At 33.0% G+C, this 22,015-nt stretch overlaps 1 protein-coding gene across 7 annotated transcripts; it reads left to right on the top strand.

The window, feature by feature from the left end:
• The first annotated feature begins 1,273 nt into the window (after positions 1–1,273).
• Positions 1,274–12,324, top strand: LOC127854194 (uncharacterized). Of its 7 annotated transcripts, XM_052389214.1 has the most exons (13): positions 1,274–1,422; positions 1,784–2,110; positions 2,684–2,980; positions 5,395–5,664; positions 5,787–6,095; positions 6,294–6,365; positions 7,054–7,125; positions 7,815–7,886; positions 8,533–8,661; positions 9,057–9,221; positions 10,025–10,075; positions 10,268–10,339; positions 11,162–12,324. In XM_052389214.1, exons 1-12 carry the CDS (start codon positions 1,368–1,370, stop codon positions 10,306–10,308), a joined length of 1,860 nt encoding a protein of 619 aa, XP_052245174.1. In that variant the 5' UTR covers positions 1,274–1,367; the 3' UTR covers positions 10,309–10,339; positions 11,162–12,324. The 7 variants fall into 7 exon arrangements, with proteins under 7 accessions (XP_052245174.1, XP_052245176.1, XP_052245177.1 ...); XM_052389216.1 differs by lacking the exon at positions 7,054–7,125; XM_052389217.1 differs by lacking the exon at positions 7,815–7,886.
• The last annotated feature ends 9,691 nt before the right edge of the window (positions 12,325–22,015 follow it).

Below are 22,015 nucleotides of genomic sequence, written 5' to 3'. Positions count from 1 at the left end.
TTATTTTAATCTGTTTGTTTTTTCAATCACTAGGATAAAACATGTTATGTTGACCAAACTTTGAATGTATTCGAATAGCATTCTAGAACCATCCAAAGTGTTATTTTGGAGAATCTTAGTTACTGGATGTGAATTTCTCAGCCCATTTTACTACATTTGACACACTGTATGCAATAACCGGAAATTAAAATGAGCAATAAACTACATAAATATGCTGGTTATTATCTCATCATTACACGGTAGACATTCCAGGAAGTCGGAGTAAGGTTTAAAAAGCAAGCTCGTCGTTATTTGTACACTTATTTAAAATAAAATGTCAGTGTGGTATGGCAAAAATGAAGAACCTTGTTTTTTAATATGTTTTCCGTTGCAAGGTGTTCCCAGTTTACTTACACGATCACAATGGTTGTTAGTACAAGACGTGGTGGTAGGTGTAGTTGTTAAAATGGTATTGGTTGTAAAAGTGGTAGTACTAGCAATGGCACTCACAGTAGAACTGGTATATTTTCAAACACAAATTGTCAGAAATTGCATATTTAAACTGTATCTTAATAATGTATAACACATCCCTCGAATTTCAAAGAATAATAATTATTAGGTTATAACAGTTTATACTATCTGCAGATAGTTTGGTTAAAGTATCAAAATCGTGTGCCGTCATAGACATATATCAGACAGTTTAAATATGTATTGCAGGAAACATGAATTATGTATTTTTAGTATTGATATATTATTGTGGAGAAAAACTACAGCAGAAAGCTGCATATAAGGACGGGTAGGACATTATTAGAAACTGAACGTTAAATTCATCGTTATGCACGAAGTTAACGAGTCTTAACTTAAATATGTTCGAATAATATTATGAATATTATAACTTTTATTTCTTAATGGTTTTAGAGGGGTTGTCTGGTACTTGATCTCATGCACTTACCGGTTTTAAATGATATTTTGAATAAGAAAGGACGATACAGAGAACATTGTACATGGATAATGTTTAATATGTCTTAACATTTGTATTGTAATACAAACACACTTTTACCTATTTCGTATCTTAATTAACATAATAATGTATTAATATAATAGATATGTGTGAATATAAGGAACTCAATTAGAACATGTAAAGTTTCATTTATAAAAGTACCCAACCTTCAAAGAAAAAATAAACCTATGAAGCCAATGTGCGTTTAACAGAAGTTTTTAAATAGTCTGCAGGACAGAAAACCTTGAGAAAAATAAATGTATTGGATGCGCAATTTACAATTGATCGAATATAAAATAATCGTCATGACTTTCAATAGACATTCAGGGATAAGTGTCATTTTATTGAAAACTAGGAATCAATACATACTTATTTTCCAATAAGAAATATGGAATGTTCTTCGTTTTTAAATGCTTTCCTGTTGATGCACACGTTCGTCGATGGTAAGTTTATAGCTTACACATATTTATTTTATTGTTGTAATTCAGTTGTATTTGGTTTATTTACATTTATTTACAAAGGTGTTTCAAGTAATCGTTTCATTTTAACAAGCTTAATCTAAACGTTCCAATATACTTTAAACATAAACCATTAACAAAAACATTAAGTTTATAATTAAAATTGTGCCTGATTTTATTAGAACAACAACATTTTCAAAAAAATAATTTTTCTTGTAATAAGGTTACTAGACTATATGTCCCAATTGAAAACTAAAGAATGTTTGTTATTGAGGTAATTATGCAATACATATGTTTATACATATATTTAGATCGTTATCAAGCTTTTAAAACGTCCAACTTTCAGCATCTACCAATGTTGGTTTATTTGGAAGAAGGACATCTCCATCAAATTTCAGTTTGGTATGCTCCTACCCGGAGTATGTCAATAGAATATATTTCCATTTGAAAAGACAAACTGATAAAAACTATACAGCGCCTGTTAATATAGAACTTGACAAAAAAAGATGCGTGATGTACGTATATTTGTACAAATTTTCTGAATGCACATGCAAGGAATATGGCGTGATGCTTTGCCCTTCACGCGCTTATAATGACGGCGACCAATGGAAATGCTCCTTTCGAATGGACGGAGCACACATATTCAGCAACGTCATTGACATGCACGAAATGGGTATACCTGACGCTTTTCTATTATAAATATTTATGTATACACTTGCCAATTTCTCTACAATTATATTTTTATATGAAGTGTTTTTTATTTATCTAGTACAATAAAGGTCTTTTGAATAAATTGCCATGTTAATTTAAGACGGCAGCACGAATGGAGCATTACAGGAATCGTTATAACAGTTTTGTATTTATTTATTTTCTTATTATATTTAAGGTTAGATTGCTTAAATTGAAAATAAGATTATCCAATACCGATAAATAATCATTAAAACGCACACAACAAAGTCGTTATGAGGGATCGTATAATCGGTCGATAAAATTAACGGTATTTGAACTGGCAATTGAATGTGTGCATATAGTGCATTGCATATTTTATTGAAATAGCTTATTAAATTGCAATTATTAATATAATTAAATTCCACAGTGCATTAAAACATATGCACAATAAAACAAAATAAAACATAAAATGCATGTTTTAAAATGACTATGTAATGGGCCGAAACTATTAAGAAACAATTAATATTAGGTTATAACTATATTAAACATAATACCGTAACCATCTCTTAATTTTCAGACAACGATTTGTTTTACTCAACCGGTAATATTACCAACACCATGGTTTACATACCCGAGCATACTTCGGTGTTTTTGAACTGTTCACCAAATCAAAACGATAACGAAATGCATGGCAATTTAGCATTAGTTATTGTTTCCAAACAACCGAATAGCAAACATGAACGATACTTATATTCAAACTGTGCTACCGATGGATGTTTGTTCAAAACTGGACTTCTGCAAGAAGATCAAGGATCCAGTGCGTTCTGCATTCGTGGTAGCCAAATGCTTGCCCAATTGAGTATTTATATACTGCGTACGTATATGAAACCTTCTAATAACTCTCATACATACGTTAAGCGGAGAAATACATTCAAAGTCGTATGTTTGCCCTTAAAACAAACAAAAATTAACAATATTGCGTGCAGCAATACAATACTGTAATATTTTAAAGTCAAGCAACGCCATAACGTTGCAAAATCCATTTACGTTACAAATAATCAGATCAAATAATAACAAGTGTTCTGCGGTGGGAGACATATACCCCCCCCCCCAAACAGGGCTTTGAACTAGTGACCCCAATTTCAATATGAGTCATCTACTGTCCAAGGCCAATGCGCATGTGAAGTATCAAGCCAATCGGTCAATTTGTTGGTGAGTTATTGATCCGAAACAATTTTCACACGTATTGTGACAGTGACCTTTGACCTTTGACCTAGTGACCCCAATTTCGATAGGAGTAATCTGCTTTCCAAGGCCAATGCACCTGGGAAGTATCAAGCAAAGCGATCGATTCGTTGACGAGTTACTGATAAGAAACGCTTTTCCCACTTATTGTGCCAGTGACCATGACCTTTGACCTAGTGAGCCCAATTTCAATAGGGGTCTACTGTCAAAGGCCAATGCACATGAAAAGTATCAAGCAAATTTTGTTGAATCAGTTGACGAGTTATTGATCGGAAACGATTTTAACTCTTAATGTGTAACAGTGATTTTGACCTTTGACCTAGTGAGCCCAATTTCAGATTTATTGATCGGAATCGATTTTCGCACTAATAACTCTCATACATAGGTTAAGCGGAGAAATACATTCAAAGGCGTATGTTTGCATGATGTATGTTTGTATGATAGTGACCGTGACCTTTGACCTAGTTACCCCAATTTCAATAGGGGCTACTGTCCAAGTCCATTGCACATGTGAAGTATCAAGCGAATTGGTGAATCATATTACGAGTTATTGATCGCAAACGATTTTCACTCTTAAAGTGTAACATTGACCTTGACCTTTCATCTAGTGACCCCAATTTCAATAGGGGTAATCTACTATCCAAGGCCTATACACATGTGAGGTATCAAGCCAATCGGTCAATCGGTTAACCGGTTAACGAGTTATTGATCGGAAACGGTTTTCACACTAAGTGTGATAGTGCCTTTGATATTTGACCTCGTGACCCCAATTTCAATAGGGGTCATCTACTGTCCAAGACAGATTCCTATGTGAAGTACCAAGTCAATCTGTTAATTGGTTGATTAGTTATTAATCGAAAACCACTTAGTCAGATAGTGACCTTGATCTTTGACATAGTTACCCTAATTTAATCATGGCACGGTCCAAGCCAATGCACATGTTAAGTATCAAGCCAATCGGTCAATTGTTTGACGAGTTATTGATCGGAAACGATTTTCACACTTAGTATGATAGTGACCGTCACCTTTGACTAGTGACCCCAATTTCAATAGGGGCTACTGTCCAAGTCCAATGCACATGTGAAGTATCAAGCCAATCGGTCAATTGATTGACGAGTTATTGATTGGAAATGATTTTCACACAAAGCTTATAGTGACCTTGACCTTTGACCTAGTGACCTAAATTTTATTAGGGGCAATCTACTGTGCAAGACCAATGCACATGTGAAGTATCAATCCAATCGGTCAATTCGTTGACGAGTTGTTGATCTGAAACCACTTAATGATATAGTGACCTTGACCTTTGACCTAATGACCTTAATTTCAATAGGGGTCTTCTACTTTCCAAGTCCAATGCAAATATGAAGTATCAAGTTAATCGGTCAATTGGTTTACGAGTTATTGATCGCAAAAGATTTTTACACTTGGTGCTATAGTGACCTTGACCATTGACCTAGTGACCCCAATTTCAATAAGGGTCATCTACTGTCCAAGGTCAATGCACTTGTGAAGTATCAAGCCTATCAGTCAATTCCTTGATGAGTTATTGATCGGAAACAATTTTCACACTTTGTTTGATAGTGAACTTGACCTTTGACCTAGTGACTCTAATTTCAATAGGGGTCATCTTCTGTCTAAGGCAAATGCACATGTAAAGTATCAAGCCAATTGGTCAATTCGTTGACGAGTTATGGATCGGAATTGAACTGGTCTACCGACATTCAGACTGGCCTACCGACATGGTCTAACGACAGACATCCAGCAGAACAATATACCCCTTCTTCTTCGAAGAGGGGCATATTCATGTTTTACATTCAAATAAAATAACTTATGTTTTCGACGTAAAACTGTATGGAATAACAAAACTTGTATCACATTATCGCATCATTCCGCCAAACATAGCTCTAATGTTATAATATCAAACGAACATTCCTTTTCGACGCGTTTTCTGTATTAATTTAACTTCTTAAAAAATAATCGACTGAAGGTCAAAATAAACAGCATATTTTATAACAGAATATAGGCAAAACATGTATGTTTCAGATCCACCAAAAGTCATGGACATACCCGACATGTACGTCATTGAAACAGACGTGGTGAATGTGATATGCGACGTCATTCCTGGTTATCCACCGGAAACGGAAATTATGTGGTTGAAGGGCGGTACAGAGATTTCAAATAGCCAGTTATTAATTGAGCGCGCAAAGAAACGCGATGCAGGTGTTTATACCTGCTTAGCAAAGAACAAAGCGTTTACAGGCAAGATCACCTATACTGGAACAGACAACACCACATTCACCTTGCATGTAAAATGCAAGTACACTATTTTGTTATTGAATTTTTCATATTTCAATTTGCAAACGTTTTGTGTCCATGTTTTTGACAACACAATTGTTAAGCCTTTAATTGATATTTTGCACTATTTGTATTTTTAGCCCTGATATCGGTTGACCAATCATATGTAGAACGATTCGTTGACAAAACCAACGTAACAACGACGGAAAACGAGGAAACTGTGGTTATTAACTGTATCGCAATAATGCATCACATCACAGGCTCTCCAATTCTAAAACTTATGAAGGACGATGTTGAAATCCGTACTAGCGTTGTGATCAACACAATGAATATATCGTCCATTCGACATGCTAAAGCATCTGCGTCGTGTAATGACAATGGCAAATACACCTGCGTGGCGTCAAGTGGAGATGTAACGGAAATAAAAGACTTGTTCTTGAACATTCAGTGTAAGATATTCCGTGTATTTATACAATACACATTTATAAAGTGTAACAATACATTTGTGTTTTAAATAAGTAACTATCACCATGCACTTAATAACAATTCCGAACTATAATTAATACATATACATCGTTCCGTGTTAAGAATAAGCATTGGTGTTGCATAAATTTTGTAGAAGTTCTAAATCGAGGCATTTATTTAAGGTCCTGAAATAAAAGAAACAAAACAGAATGAAAGCGACATTGGCCACACTCGTGAACAAATGCATATTCACGGTAAGTAATCTGTTTAAAAAAACGGTATTTGACAACAAGTAATAAGATTCCCTTTTTGAAAGCACACATATTATAGTTTGTTGGATGCGCAAAATGTCATTTAGCGATTAAACTTCTAGTATTAAAATATATCCATTGTTATAACTAAAAAATCACTTATGAATCTTTCAATTAAATTCATATTGCTTCAAAAGAAAACGTGAAGACAACCAATTTACATTGATTTGTTTGAATCTATTACATTTTGTGAAATTGTATTTCCTTTAATGTTAGAAAATGCGTTTATAAAGGAATGTATAATATTGAAAGGATTGTATGACAAGTAGTTATTTCCAAAAAAATGGGATATTGTCTCTATTAACATAACATGTCTATTATACCTTTTGTTATTCACACTTCACTGTTATCGTATGTTTAGGAATCATATATGTTTAAACTTTTAGTACTAAACTTGAATTATTTTTCGTCTTATATGTTTAATTGGTACTTAACTGCTAAATTAGTGTATGATCTGTAAGTGTTCCCACCGTATAAACCTTTTTGAATGTGGTTTTATGTTATAACTATCACCATGCACTTAATAACAATTCAGAACTATAATTAATACATATACATCGTTCCGTGTTAAGAATAAGCATTGGTGTTGCATAAATTTTGTAGAAGTTTTACATCGCGGTATTTACTTTAGGTCCTGAAATAAAAGAAACAAAACAGATTGAAAGCGACATTGGCCACACTCGTGAACAAATGCATATTCACGGTAAGTAATCTGTTTGAAAAAAACGGTATTTGACAACAAGTAATAAGATTCCTTTTTTGTAAGCACACATATTATAGTTTGTTTGATGTGCAAAATGTCATTTAGCGATTAAACTTCTAGTATTAAAATATATCCATTGTTATAAATAAAAAATCACTTATGAATCTTTCAATTAAATTCATATTGCTTCAAAAGAAAAAGTGAAGACAACCAATTTAAATTGATTTGTTTGAATCTATTACATTTCGTGAAATTGTATTTCCTTAAATGTTAGAAAATGCGTTTATAAAGGAATGTATAATATTGAAAGGATTATATGACAAGTAGTTATTTCCAAAAAAATGGGATATTGTCTCAATTAACATAACATGTATATAATACCTTTTGTTATTCACACTTCACTGTTATCGTATGTTTAGGAATCATATATGTTTAAACTTTTAGTACTAAACTTGAATTATTTTTCGTCTTATATGTTTAATTGGTACTTAACTGCTAAATTAGTGTATGATCTGTAAGTGTTCCCACCGTATTAACTTTTTTGAATGTGGTTTTATGTTATAACTATCACCATGCACTTAATAACAATTCAGAACTTTAATTAATAGATATACATCGTTCCGTGTTAAGAATAAGCATTGGTGTTGCATAAATTTTGTAGAAGTTCTAAATCGAGGCATTTATTTAAGGTTCTGAAATAAAAGAAACAAAACAAAATGCAAGCGACATTGGCCACACTCGTGAACAAATGCATATTCACGGTAAGTAATCTGTTTAAAAAAACGGTATTTGACAACAAGTAATAAGATTCCCTTTTTGTAAGCACACATATTATAGTTTGTTGGATGCGCAAAATGTCATTTAGCGATTAAACTTCTAGTATTAAAATATATCCATTGCTATAACTAAAAAATCACTTATGAATCTTTCAATTAAATTCATATTGCTTCAAAAGAAAAAGTGAAGACAACCAATTTAAATTGATTTGTTTGAATCTATTACATTTTGTGAAATTGTATTTCCTTAAATGTTAGAAAATGCGTTTATAAAGGAATGTATAATATTGAAAGGATTATATGACAAGTAGTTATTTCCAAAAAAATGGGATATTGTCTCTATTAACATAACATGTCTATTATACCTTTTGTTATTCACACTTCCCTGTTATCGTATGTTTAGGAATCATATATGTTTAAACTTTTAGTACTAAACTTGAATTATTTTTCGTCTTATATGTTTAATTGGTACATAACTGCTAAATTAGTGTATGATCTGTAAGTGTTACCACCGTATTAACTTTTTTGAATGTGAGTTTAATAGCATGTTTTCATTTTCTGGAATGTTCCTGGTATTCCTACAAGAAGTGTACTATGTTGTTAAATATCTATTTTCAAATGCGGATAAAAGGCAACGCTTCTTCAAGCGCAGTATGGCTACCCATTATGTGTTCGATTGCAAGTCTTTTTGCTGCTATGATTTTGTACATTATGAAAACAAAACTACTACCAAGATTGAGAAGGCAGCGTGCAAGTTTGAGTATGATTGATGTTATATTGTTCATCATACTGCTAAGAGTAATCATTAAAGAAGTGTATTTGTGTGACCGGAAAACATATGTCAATCGTTTTTACTCGATCACCTGTATAACGTGTTAAAATGAATGTTTAGTGTCATGCGAATTTTCAAAGGAGTAAGTTGGGTAAAATAAGTTTTCGGATAAATGTTCGACACAGAAATCTTGATATATGATACAAAACAGTTTTATTCTTTGGTCTGTACTTGCAATTTTTCTCAGAAGTTTGAGTAGAAATATATATTTAAAACACATTACCTTTAAAAAGAAAACTATCTGTTCTCTACAATGGAATATCATGTGTAGATTCACGTTGTATTATGGCAACCAAGTCGATCTTCTATTTCTGAACATTCAGGGGTGAAGCTAAGAAGAAACGTCGATGCAATTGATGATCCATCAATACATAACATGTCAAGCTGTTATGCGTCCGTTAATAGTGGAGACATGTACGATAATGTTTCCATACATGACATAGAAACATATGCTGTTGATGTTGTTAACAGTGATGAATCACTTGCAAGTAAGGATTGTAGAGTAATGTTTCTGTTCATCAGCTATTTATTGGTAATGTTCAGCACAAAAGTGAAAATTATCGCTTTCGAATTATTATTTGTTTCGCTAGAGAATGAATGATATTATAAATAACACACCCGGGGTATGTTTATTAAGATTGTGAAATAGCATAAAGGCCTTAATGACCTAAGTTTAAAAAACGTTGATGTGACGTCATTTTCTGATAAAATGTAAACCAATGGGAGAAATTGAATAATCAGTACAAGGAACTTTATTTAAGTAAAGTGAACAACGAACGTCGCACGACGGATATAAGCTATACATGACAAAAGCGTACGACACATACAAACAAGCATATACAAACTTCAGGCAATGCAAATACTAGCATAGGGTTTTCAAAATGCGCATACATCCTGATTTATTCAAAAGACAAGTGTCGACAATAACTTAGTAGATTTGTATCACAAATAAAATTAAATATAATTTGAAGAAAAGTTATTTCGTTTAGTTTACAATTGAACAACTTAATAGTCGGAACAAACAGTGAAGATAAATATCTGAAATGAAAACACGTATCAATGGCATCTCGTATTTGATTTGAATGACTAAGAGGAATATACCTCAATAAATCACGCATTTACATTCATTAAAAATCATTTTATGAACAATAAATATAAATTTTCCTATCGAAAATGGCATAGTACTTTATTGTACAAGAATGTGAATATTTGATTCTCTAATATTTTGCATAAGAAACTATGTGCGTTTTTCATATCAAAATTAAGTATATATGCTCGTTTTATTTGATAGATACGAGTATAATCGCGTCGACAGTCTGTAGATCATCACATTATTTAACAGGTAGGCACGTATGATTGACATTATATATTACATGTTCGTACTTAGGCAAAGGTAAAGAAATCACTTACACTTGATATTATGTATAAAAAGTATTCGCATAAATGTTAATTTCTTTAAATGTGTTATATTTAAATATTTATTCGAAGTTATTTCTTTGAATATTAAGTGTACTCAATCTTGGTGTGTTTGCAGCAATAAGCGAACATGTGCGCGGACGTTCACATACTATTTAGATGATAGGCAACTTTAATTTCGTTACATTGTGTGAGTACCCTCCCTTTATAGAAGCTACTTTTACCAATACATGACTAAACGCATGCTATGATTGTATCACTCTTTTTATACTTGCATAGACACATTATTGGTACTGTATACTTGAGCTTTTCGTGATTTAATGAGTATAGATATCAGCTATATTATCACCAAAAAAAACATAAGAATATTGCCGCATTTCGGACAGACTATTGCATCTCTGACAGAACCTGTGTTAGAAATTGACGAACCAAACGCAAATCTAAAATAACAAACAATTATGTTTATTAATATACAAGCATGGTATTTTAGGAACCTTCGTGATATCGTGGAAACTATAAAATAATGTAAAAGAGTGTAACACACTTACTCTCTGCTTAAAAAATGTGAAGAGCCAGCAAAAATTGCATAGGTCGAATGAATATTAGGATACCAGATATTCAAACAATATAAGAACAATTGTTTGCTTATTAGATTTGTTTTGCAAAAAACCTGCAATAAACAAAACTGCATACATAGTGATCGCATTTCAATTTTAATAAAAAATAAATCAATTATCATTAGAAAAATGGAACAACAATAGTCAAACACAACGATGAAAGATTTTGCTCTAAGTAAATATTTGCCAATAATCTATCAGACTTGTGATTGTGGGGGCATTTAGTTCTTAAGTGCAGCGTTTGACAACATGCCAATCCCAATGTATCAATACAATACTTGCATATTGAACCTTTTTGTTACTTGTAAATAAATGTTGTATTATTATTGAAGTTTCTTATGGAACTACTAAAGAAAATTTGAATGTGGAACCGTGTCTTCCATTTTTTTTCTCAGCGTTCTAGCTCTTGACCGATAAAGCGTCTCCCGATCGAGTGGTGCACACATATCCAGGCGAACTCAAGATCAACACAAGATAGAATTCAGCAGCATTCATCGATAAATTGCGAACATCGTTTTTAAATGGACAGCTGGCTGAGTGAATTACATAACGGATGACAATATAAAGTGAATTTGAAATGAAGTCTTACACTGACAGAATTTTACATGCATTAATTTCATTCACAGTTTTAAAAATTAATTATTAAAATATTAACGTTGGCATAATAAACTTATAATTCAACAATTAACTCAAAGAAGAATGTCATACGACTCATTTATAGTATTACAGCTAAACGTTAACACTTTTCGCCCGGAAATCAAATGGAGTAATGTGCATGTATGGGTTTATTTCGTTTAATGATTTGTGTAATGATGTGGGTACTAAAATTCAGGCCTACACAATTGAATTAGAAAACAATTTCAAATTCGTTCCGCCAATCGTATTGTATATAAATTGTAGAAGCAGTATTCTTATACATACAGGAGAATTTGAATTAAAGGATTGTCTGACAAAAGATTTATCAAATATTTGCGTGAAATACTGTGTAGATATATGTTTTTTCCAAATGACGTTAGTTATCATTTATGACAATTATTCTATTGTAAAACGGAATATAATACTTTTAAAATGTAAACGATGTATAAATTGAATACATTTGTATTTCATGTAATTATATTCATATTGCTTTTTTTAAATATTGGCAGATTAAATAATGTACAATGATAACGTTTTTAGCAGTGAATACATATTGTATAGTTTTGTTCGTATATAATGTTATTGTTAATGATGGCTATTAAAATATTGTTACTAGTATACATAGTATTATTTATGTCTTTAGCTATTTATTTATGTATGTATGAACTTATTTATTTATTTATTTGTGTGCTTGTTTGTTAATGAATTTATTATTAATATGGAGACAATGCATTAACGGTCATGAAATTCTACCAATCGCTTTTTATAATTTTATAAGACATCACAATACACTTGTAAAATGTCGTATTTTTGTGGTTTGTTTTTCCGGATATTTCTACAATCCAATCTGCCGTAACATCTTTTAAATCTGCATAAATACTCAAAGTAAACGAATATTTCGTAAAATATTTTGTAAAATAAAGTTAACCCATACAAAATAAGTGTTCCTTATAGCTATAGCAAAACTTTCAACGCTAGTTTTGGTCTGGTAACATTCGTAGAATTTACGAGATACAAAATGCTCGTTTTCATTTTTGGTATGACAATATAGTCCATGTGAATTTCTCGCGATAATATCCGTTCATTTACGAGAAAACGCTAGATTGGCTTCGGACAGCTCGTTAGAACGTGTTTCCGACGCTGCCCGAAGCCAATATCGCGTTTTTTCGTACATGTTGACTCAAAAGGAAGATTAAGTCGTTACGAACGAGATGTACGTTGCGAAGGCGCTCAATTTATAATGGTACTGTAGTGTTGTCAAAATTATCTGCGGGATATTTGTAGACGTAAATTTAAATCCTTCTGGAGGCATTTATGAAATGTATATTGTTTACAAAGCATTTTTTAATGATTTCATACCACTGTTACAAATGTTCTATGAAATTAAGGCAGGCAAATTTTTTAGTACGAGATAGAAATGTTCAGGACATATCATGTATATTCCCCTATGATAATGTTGCGGATAAGGAATACATTGCATGCATAATTTATTCGTTTGGATATTGGATTCAACAAAATGTGAATTGATGTATTCAAAATCTACTGAACTTAAACGGTTCTTTCAGCTTGTGCAGTTCATTCTGGTTCATTATTGTATTGCCACATTTTTTGTGTTTGTTGACTATGTAAATCCAACTTCCTTTATCGAATATTTACCATAAATATATCAGTGAAACACATCAAATAACAATTTGGCAATCCTAAACACATTTCAAAACAGTCCTCTCAATTTCACTATTAATATAATGTCACATCACTAATAGGGTAATGCACATGGATGCAGCTTTGGTCGCAACAATTAGAACGCAAAGGTAGTCATTGCATACAATATTGGTCCTCATATTTGTTTTACCGGTATTACCGATCATTTAACTGGTGACTACAACTTATACGCAAATTGCGTTTTTAGTACTAGTATTGCATTTTTATGCGAACAATTTTAATCTAATTTTTTAATATCAATGACTTATATTTTTTCGAATTATTGCAAGCAATAAAAAATAAGCACATTGGAGATAGCAAAATAATAACTCGAAAAACGATTTTTTTTCCAAAGCAGGAAATGCTTCCGTTTAGAAAATACAACTACTGACTCCTCACCTATTTGACTTCGCTACATAACTACACGGCGATACTCATTGCGTTCAAAGGCAACAAATTGCGCCTCATTACAAGGGTAAACAAAAAACATAGAAATAGTGCAATTATCAAAATACAAAATGAACAGCCGTATGTGCAATTTACATAAACACGGAATAATGTAGTAAGTCCTTTTGACGTTAGGATTGATACTACATCTCTTTAGTTTTACCGAGTTTTAGTAAATATGTGATCGGCTGTTTGAATGCCGAATAGTAGCTAAAAAAACATAACGCTGCATGCTAATGTCTTGTTAACTAAAATCAAAAACCTAAATATAAGTTATGGTCTGTTAAAGCATCAATGTAATGATACTATCCTTTAATATCGAACGCAGAAACACAATCTCAAATGAATCGATGCCTCCCATTGTTATTAAATACGACTGTTGTTTTAACAATGTGTTGAATGCCACATGGGTTTTCAGTCTACTTACCGACGAACATCCGGTATCAATTTCTGTACAAGGATCTTTATTTTTTTCTAATTCTATACTTTTTCTATTTCTATTCATGAACAAGATAAGTATTGATTCAACGCATCAAAGGTCGTCGGGAATTTCAGTGTAAAAGGCACTCAATGAAGTTACATGGAACGATTTTTTTTCTACTGTAAATATTAATATATTGGCCGATTATTTTTAACAAAATAGAAAAAGATACTGGTACAACCATTATCTATGATTGTGTGTTATAACCCCAAATAGCCATTATCTATGATGTTGTGTTATATATAACCCCCAAATAACCATTATCTATGATTTTGTGTTGTAACCCCAATATTTCATAGTTCATTTTATTTACATTGGTTTCCTTTTTTTACTGGCATCCGTGTGCAGTTTTCATTAATGGAACAGAACTGTGTAGGTTTTAAAAAATCTGCTTCATCTTGTAAAGCGTAATTTCATATTTTTCTAAACTTCAGGGGATATGATTCTGAACTTATTCTTACGTTGCTCATTTACGATAGGGGTTGAGTACTCATTGATATGAAAACACTGTAAAAGTTTTAATGTGTTTACGAACCCCCTACCCTCTTACACATATATTTCATGGGCATAACAAAAACAAAAAATGGTTACAATAAAACAGCATATTTATTTAAACTAAAATGTCTACATCAAAACAAAAAGTTAACATAGAACACAAATAAAATAATTTGATTCTACTGGGGCTCGAACCTTGGGCCTCTCACATGTGAAGCGAGCGTGTAACCACTACACTACGGAACCGCTTGAAAAATCACCTTCTAACTAAGATATTAATAAGCTATTAATAGTCGGTTTAAATGTAAAACCGGAAGTTTAAACGCTGGATAGTGAGCGGGGTTAAAGGCCCATACCAAAGGGTCCATACCACTGGCAAGATACGGGTCAGGCCTGCGGTCTTCTATATGTGGTTCTTAAAAAACCTGTAGAAGGAGTTGATAGTAATGAGACTAGGGTGCTGTGATGGTGCTCCTCATTGATAAGTGGCTGCTTCCTTTTTCAAGACTCATTATTACAATTAATAGTACATGTCGCGCTTCGCGCTCTATAGCGCCTTTATTAGTAACTAGGTGGTTGCAAGGATAGCGGAACATAGAAGGTTTTAATGTGTTTACGAACCCCCCACCCTTCACCCTCTCACACATATATTTCATGGGCATAATAAAAACAAAAAATGGTTACAATAAAACAGCATATGTATTATAACTAAAATGTCTACATCAAAACAAAAAGTTAACATAGAACACAAATAAAATAATTTGATTCTACTGGGGCTCGAACCTTGGACTCCTCACATGTGAAGCGTGTAACCACTACACTACGGAACCGCTTGAAAAATCACCTTCCAGATAGGGGGAGCCTTATGGGTACTTTTCCAGAAACACTCTTTGTTATTATTTCCACATAGTAAATTGTATATCACAACTAATTGCAAAATTTTACAACTTTTTACCAGCCGGTTAACTTTTTATACTTGGTTGAATACACCTACCCCTTGACTCGGTTGGGCGTTTTCTATGGATTTACCCTATATCCAAAATATATAGTTTTTTGTAATGGGATATACATATATTTTGACAATTAACTTAATAAACGTACTCGACTGGATTTTGTTAGTAGATACAGAATTTTAAAAAGTGTCATTATAAGAGAATTGTGCCTTTGATGTCCAATAATATATGCACTTATCTGCATAAAATGGCAAAAACAACAACAAATGGTTTACAGACAAGAAACTTTAATTACGTTTTATGTCACTTGTAGTGTGATGAAATGCATATATTAACATATTTATTTAACACAACATATTTTCTACACACTGAATGAATTTCAGGAAGTTTTACCCTTCCTATCTCAAGAAATTTAACTTTGAGAATGCCTACCCCAATTCATTTTCACGCAATGAATTCAAGTATAAATTTGTATATCACTTCTTTTTGGGGGATTTTCTAGCTGCTTATTAAAAGCTACAGTTATAAACCATGACCTGTGAAGAAATTTAGCTAACTTTGAATTAATATTGATATAATAATACATAAACAAGAGCAGCGCATAACGGGTGCCACGCTCGGCTGCGAAAGCTTGTCATAATTGTTTTTTCTTTTTTAGAGGTCACAGTGACCTTGACCTTAGACTTAGTGACCAAAAAATGGGTGTGGTGTGTAGAACTCATCAAGGTGCATGTACATATGAAGTTTAAAAGTTGTAGGTGGAAGTACTGTGATGTTAGAGGCAAAGTTAAAGTTTTATATTAGAGGTCATAGTGACCTTGACCTTTGACGTAGTGACCAAAAAATGGGTGTGGTGTGTAGAACTCATCAAGGTGCATGTACATATGAAGTTTCAAAGTTGTAGGTGAAAGCACTATGATGTTAGAGGCAAAGTTAAAGTTTTATATTAGAGGTCCCAGTGACCTTGACCTTTGACCTAGTGACCCAAAAATGTGTGTGGTGTGTAGAACTCATCAAGGCGCATGTACATATGAAGTTTCAAAGTTGTAGGTAGAAGCACTGTGATGTTAGAGGCAAAGTTAAAGTTTTATATTAGAGATCCCAGTGACCTTGACCTTTGACCTAGTGACCCAATAATTGGTGTGGCATGTAAAACTAATCAAGGTGTATGTACATATGAAGATTCAAAGTTGTAGGTGGAAGCACTGTGGTTTTAGAGGCAGAGTTCAAGTTTTATATTAGAGGTCACAGTGACCTTGACCTTTGACCTAGTGACCCAAAAATGAGTGTGGCGTGTAGAACTCATCAAGGTGCATGTACATATTAAGTTTCAAGGTTGTTGGTGGAAGCACTTTAATTTTAGAGCCAATGTAAAGGTTTTAGCACGACGGCGGACGTCGAACGGCGGACGACGAAGAGGCTATGACAATACCTCGGAGTTTTCTCCGAAAACAGCCAAGCTAATAATACAATCTTAAGGTCACCTAAAGTCAAAAGGCAACATATGAATACAGGCGCAGTTTACCACAAAATATCAAAGTTGTCCCAATATTACGTAGCATAAAGATATATAAGTTATCATGTTTCTTTAAACAGGTAGCACAATAATATACAACTTATATTTTAATAAAAACAGCCAGATTAATGACAAGTAGATGTACATAATTTAGTATCAGTATAAAGCCATTGCGTGATTTTGACTGGCCGAGTGTCATTTGAAAGCCATATTATCTCGTTCGTCACTTTTCGTCACTGAAAAACTGACCGATTTGCGGGACCACTTCAGATAAAATATTTTTTTGCGTTTGTGACTTTTGGTAGTCCCTCATTGTTTTTAGCAATGAAAGTATCCATAAAGTCATCCTCTCCAGAACAAGAAAATATGGCTTTCAAATGACACAAGGCCAGTCCATATCCCGCAATGTTTTCAGCTGTTGGTCGCTTTAAAGTTCCTCTATGCAACAGCACGTCTAACAATCTAATGTTCTTTGCCTTTAAGGCTTTTCATGACTTAAACAAACTGAATTATGGATTGCAGTAACAGTAAAGATGTGGGCCATATTGTCAGTAATTTTACATGTTTTAAGCAAAGATCCCAGTGCTTCAACATCATCAGGAGCACTGTGGGCGTTGCAGGTAGCCTGGAGATCTTCCTGTTTGTGTGACTGTCCAGGATACGATTTTTGAAACCGGGAAAGAGTCAACAAAACTGCTTACACAATTACAAAACGTTTCAAAACAGTGTGTGTTCAGCAATTCACTAACCAAAACCGGAAAATCAAACCTGCGCCCATTATGAGCAACAAAAATGGCCCTGGGAAACTTGGCAAGCCACATCATACAATCATGTAGAGAAGTTTTAATTGATACACTATCAACACTTCCACCATTAACACGCATTCTGCCATGATCATCAACAGAGATGCCAATCACTTTCTGAGCTTCGGAAGAAATTGGCACTGTTGTCTTCACATATGTCGAGAACTTAAAACCTGTATTCAAATGCACAGCAGCAATCTGAGTAATATCAGGAATTACTGTTCCTCGAACTGAAATACAAAATTAAATTCACACAATGCTTATTTCATGAATTTTATAATTCCCCTTTAAGTTTCATTCTGACCCCTTTTTGATGGTTATGAGAAAAATCAATTTTCAGCACAACAAGCACATTACATATTGACAAGTCGTTGAACTCAAATTATCGCTTGTGAAAAGAATTCAACATTTATATGAATAGCTCAGAATTTTAATATACCTATGCATCTTCATAAGATTTATTACTAAAAGTAATGAATTTATTTTAAAAAATTGTAAAATTTGGAATAGCTTTTAGTATTTATAATAACAATCACAAATATTTTTAATAATGTGCCTGCCCTGGGGTTCTAACCAAAAATCTTTTTAAAAATGTCATTTTACCAAACTATGAACACAGTGCCTTTAATAAAACAATTATTATTAATATGTTTCATGTTTATCTAGACATAAGAAGACAGTTGATGAGAAAAAATACTTAAATTTGGCACCAGAATAGTCAATAACATTGTATTAAAAGTTAGTTTTTACACTTACTCCATTTCTTTCTCATCAGCATCAATGGCAGCCTTGTTAGACGACGCAGTTGAGATTTTCTTGATGGCCTCCCCAGCACGAGCGTCCATCTTCTTAAGATTTCTATTTGCAATAAGCGTTATGTTTAGAGTGGTTAGGAAGTTATTTACCTTCACCGGCCTTCCCAAACTGACTTTCATTGCTGAAAAGAGAATTGAAAATGATAAGAACATGAAAACGAAATAAGGCCGTAGTTACTTAATAATGACGTCACAATGTATTTTCATAGAATCCATTCGTATCATCATTACATTATTAAATAACATTAATGAGCAATCAATTGGATTTAAGAACACAAATGCGAAACTAAATTTGAAAACTGAATATGATGGACACCGGAATGTTTCCTTATATATTACACGATAAACAAATATTCACTGGGAATGACACTTGGAATTGTAAGGGGTCTGAAAATGTGTAAGAAGTCAAAAGATCAATGGCAATTGTACAATGATTAAACATTAATAAAAATGGCAGGTTGAAAAATGAAGACATGCATACCTGTTCCAAGCTTGGTATTTACGTCAAAACATGGCGTTTCCCTGATCTTGAGATGGTGCTGCTTTCCATAAGCAACACGGTTGACTTTTCTACAGTCAGGGTTTTCACAAACAACGTACAAATAACCACTAAGGCCATTTTGTAGTTCGACAACAATGTTATATATTGTCAAAGGAATGGGACACAGATTACAAAACTGGCCATACGTACTGTCATTTGTTTAGCAAAACCTCCAGCTCAACGAGTCAATCAATCTTCTTCCATCCCCCCCACCCACTTCTGCTTACTCTTTTCACGCCATTTAGCAAATGCGAATAGCTTTTACGTGAGTCATTTTCACACGCAGAGCTCGGTATATGAATAATTGTTATCGAACACAACGTTGTCGATCGGTGTTTGCTTCTTTTTCGATTTTGCAAATCGCTCGCTTTTATTTCCCACTTTCATTTTTCTAAGAAAATGTCAACAACTGTGACGTCATGAACACAAATATTTTATGAAACGAATTAATTTAACTTATATTTATATTGTATGGTTATTAAATCTTAATAAGATATGCAAATTTAACTCTTAAATAAAAAAAATACAAATATATTTCGTGTATTGAGTATAATTTCCGGACTTTACCGTAGATATCGCTTATAGTCAAAACGCTTTCCGAATACGGCGATATCGACCGACTATTCCCGATCTCACTAGGCACCTACTGCCTTAATAAGTGACTGTAGTGTAACGGCTATCAATAAAGCAATAAACCGTGTAATCGCTGTCGTCTTGTAAAATTGAAGAAAAAACGCGTTAACCAAAACTCGAACAGCAAAAGTCTGCGCTATTGTTAGAAAACCCACAAAATAAATATATTTTGATTATGTTTTGTTTTTATACAAAACCAGAAAGTTTCGCGTATTTGCCCAGTCCCTGTGATCTTTCCCCCTGTGATCAGTTATTAATTAAAACAATTAGCTTTGCATAATTGGCAATAAATGTTGTAAAAAATGTAATAGGCACAAATGCAGTACTTATTTACACTAATTTACATACAAAATCACCACAATGCAAGATATTCTTAAAACAAAAATATATAAATATATATAAATTGATCCGAAAAATAACTTCTCCTCCCATAAGCGAAAAAAAACGCATTACATACCAGTCGCCACACTTCAGTGCGACGCCAATAACACGACTACTGGGTTAAACAGACGCATGCATATACAATGATTTCATCAATAAAATTGAGTTTACAACAAAAGTGAATACTTGCTTGGACTTAAAAAAACAACAATGTCAGTGTGTGCATGAACACAGTCTAGAACAGAATTAATTATTATTTTAGTACATCTCATCCATGGTTATAAGTTGATTGCGTATGTTTAATATAAAAAAAATCCTTATTAATATAATATGTCTAATAATTAGGCAGGTAGCCCGAAGAACAATGTATATAGAGTTGTATTGGCTGATGTTAAAGGGAAAGTCCTTGTTTATAGATTTTATTTTTTAAATATCATTATATTAATTTACTAACCAAATGTAATATTTGGAATAGTTTTAAATAATTATAATACCAACGAAAAAAGTATATTTGAAAAAGGTGTGCCAACCATTTGGATCAAATCAAGGATCTTCATAAGCAAAAGCCAGTTTTGAATCTGTAACGCAGTTTAAAAAAATCTATAAGTGCATATCACGTATTTGCTAAAATTAGCAATGAAAAGCTTTACAGACGCTATATAATTTTTATTATTTCAATATGCACATTCATTAATGAACATTTTAATGAAATGCCAATCTTAAACATTTTTGTCAAGAGTGTTATTTTGCTTCTTTGAATATACTCCATACATTCTTTTTTGAATATTTGACATTTCGTGGGCAATTGGCGTTTTGCCAAAGTGTGAACAAGTCTGTGTAATGCTAACCATGTACAGAAAACCCTTTACCTTGCACGCAATCATTTTAAGCAATATTTATATGATCAAATGGTGACTTCAAATCAGGCCTTTTGGCCTTTAATGAAACAGTGTGACACAGATAAGAATATAAGGACAATATGGATTTCTCGTCTTGTTTTTTATTTAGACCTATTTCAGCTCAATTGATTTGGCAGCCTAAGGCTTATTGAAACACTGTTCGTTTCCTTGGTAGCACAAGTAAGGGATGCGTTTGGAAGACGTCTACATACATACAATGTGGTGAAAATACGGCGACAGGTCGGTCATTTTTGGGGAAGTCATGATGAAGTGTAAGGGCATCTGCTTCAATGAATCTTCATGACGCAATAAGGCGTGTACAAACAGCAGTTGATAGAACGGCTTGTGGTCGACGTGGAAAGTGCCGTTGAACTGCTGGAATCTTATCAGCTGTTCGGCGGTATCGTTCATTGTAAGATTTAAAAAGAAACAAAACAGAAATAAATACATTTGTTGAATTATAAATATTAGGAGAAATTAATTTAATGCAATTTATATCAAAACGCACAATCTCGAGGGATGATGGTTATGGTGGACAATGCTTTTATTGGGTACGTTTGTGGATTTGCGTTAAAGTCTTCGGCTATGGAAGATTGAAGTCTGTGGCGCTGAAAGAGGTTGTTATCCCCTTCTACTATTCTTGACCTCTCGGTCGCTAGGCGGACACCATCTCGAATACGCCACGATGGCGACCATTTCTAGTATCATGTTTGTTTCTTCCATTTCAACATGTTAATAGTCTTTACTTGCGGATTATTGCACAATCAATTTCTGGTGTGTGCATAGTAATCGCCAAAAACAGATTTCAAGTCCTAGTTTGCAAAATGTTAACTAACCGTAATATTATGTGCAATCTTCATGTTTGAAAAATTACGTTTAATTTCGGTTCAGGAAAATTATATGCCAATTCAAATTCATTTTCTGATATATGGTAGCAGCTGATCCTTT

This window comes from Dreissena polymorpha, chromosome 12 (assembly GCF_020536995.1).
Source record: "Dreissena polymorpha isolate Duluth1 chromosome 12, UMN_Dpol_1.0, whole genome shotgun sequence".
NCBI classification, from domain to species: domain Eukaryota; kingdom Metazoa; phylum Mollusca; class Bivalvia; order Myida; family Dreissenidae; genus Dreissena; species Dreissena polymorpha.
The sequence above is the reverse complement of the archived record's forward strand: the minus strand, read 5'-3'. Positions and strand labels throughout refer to the sequence as shown.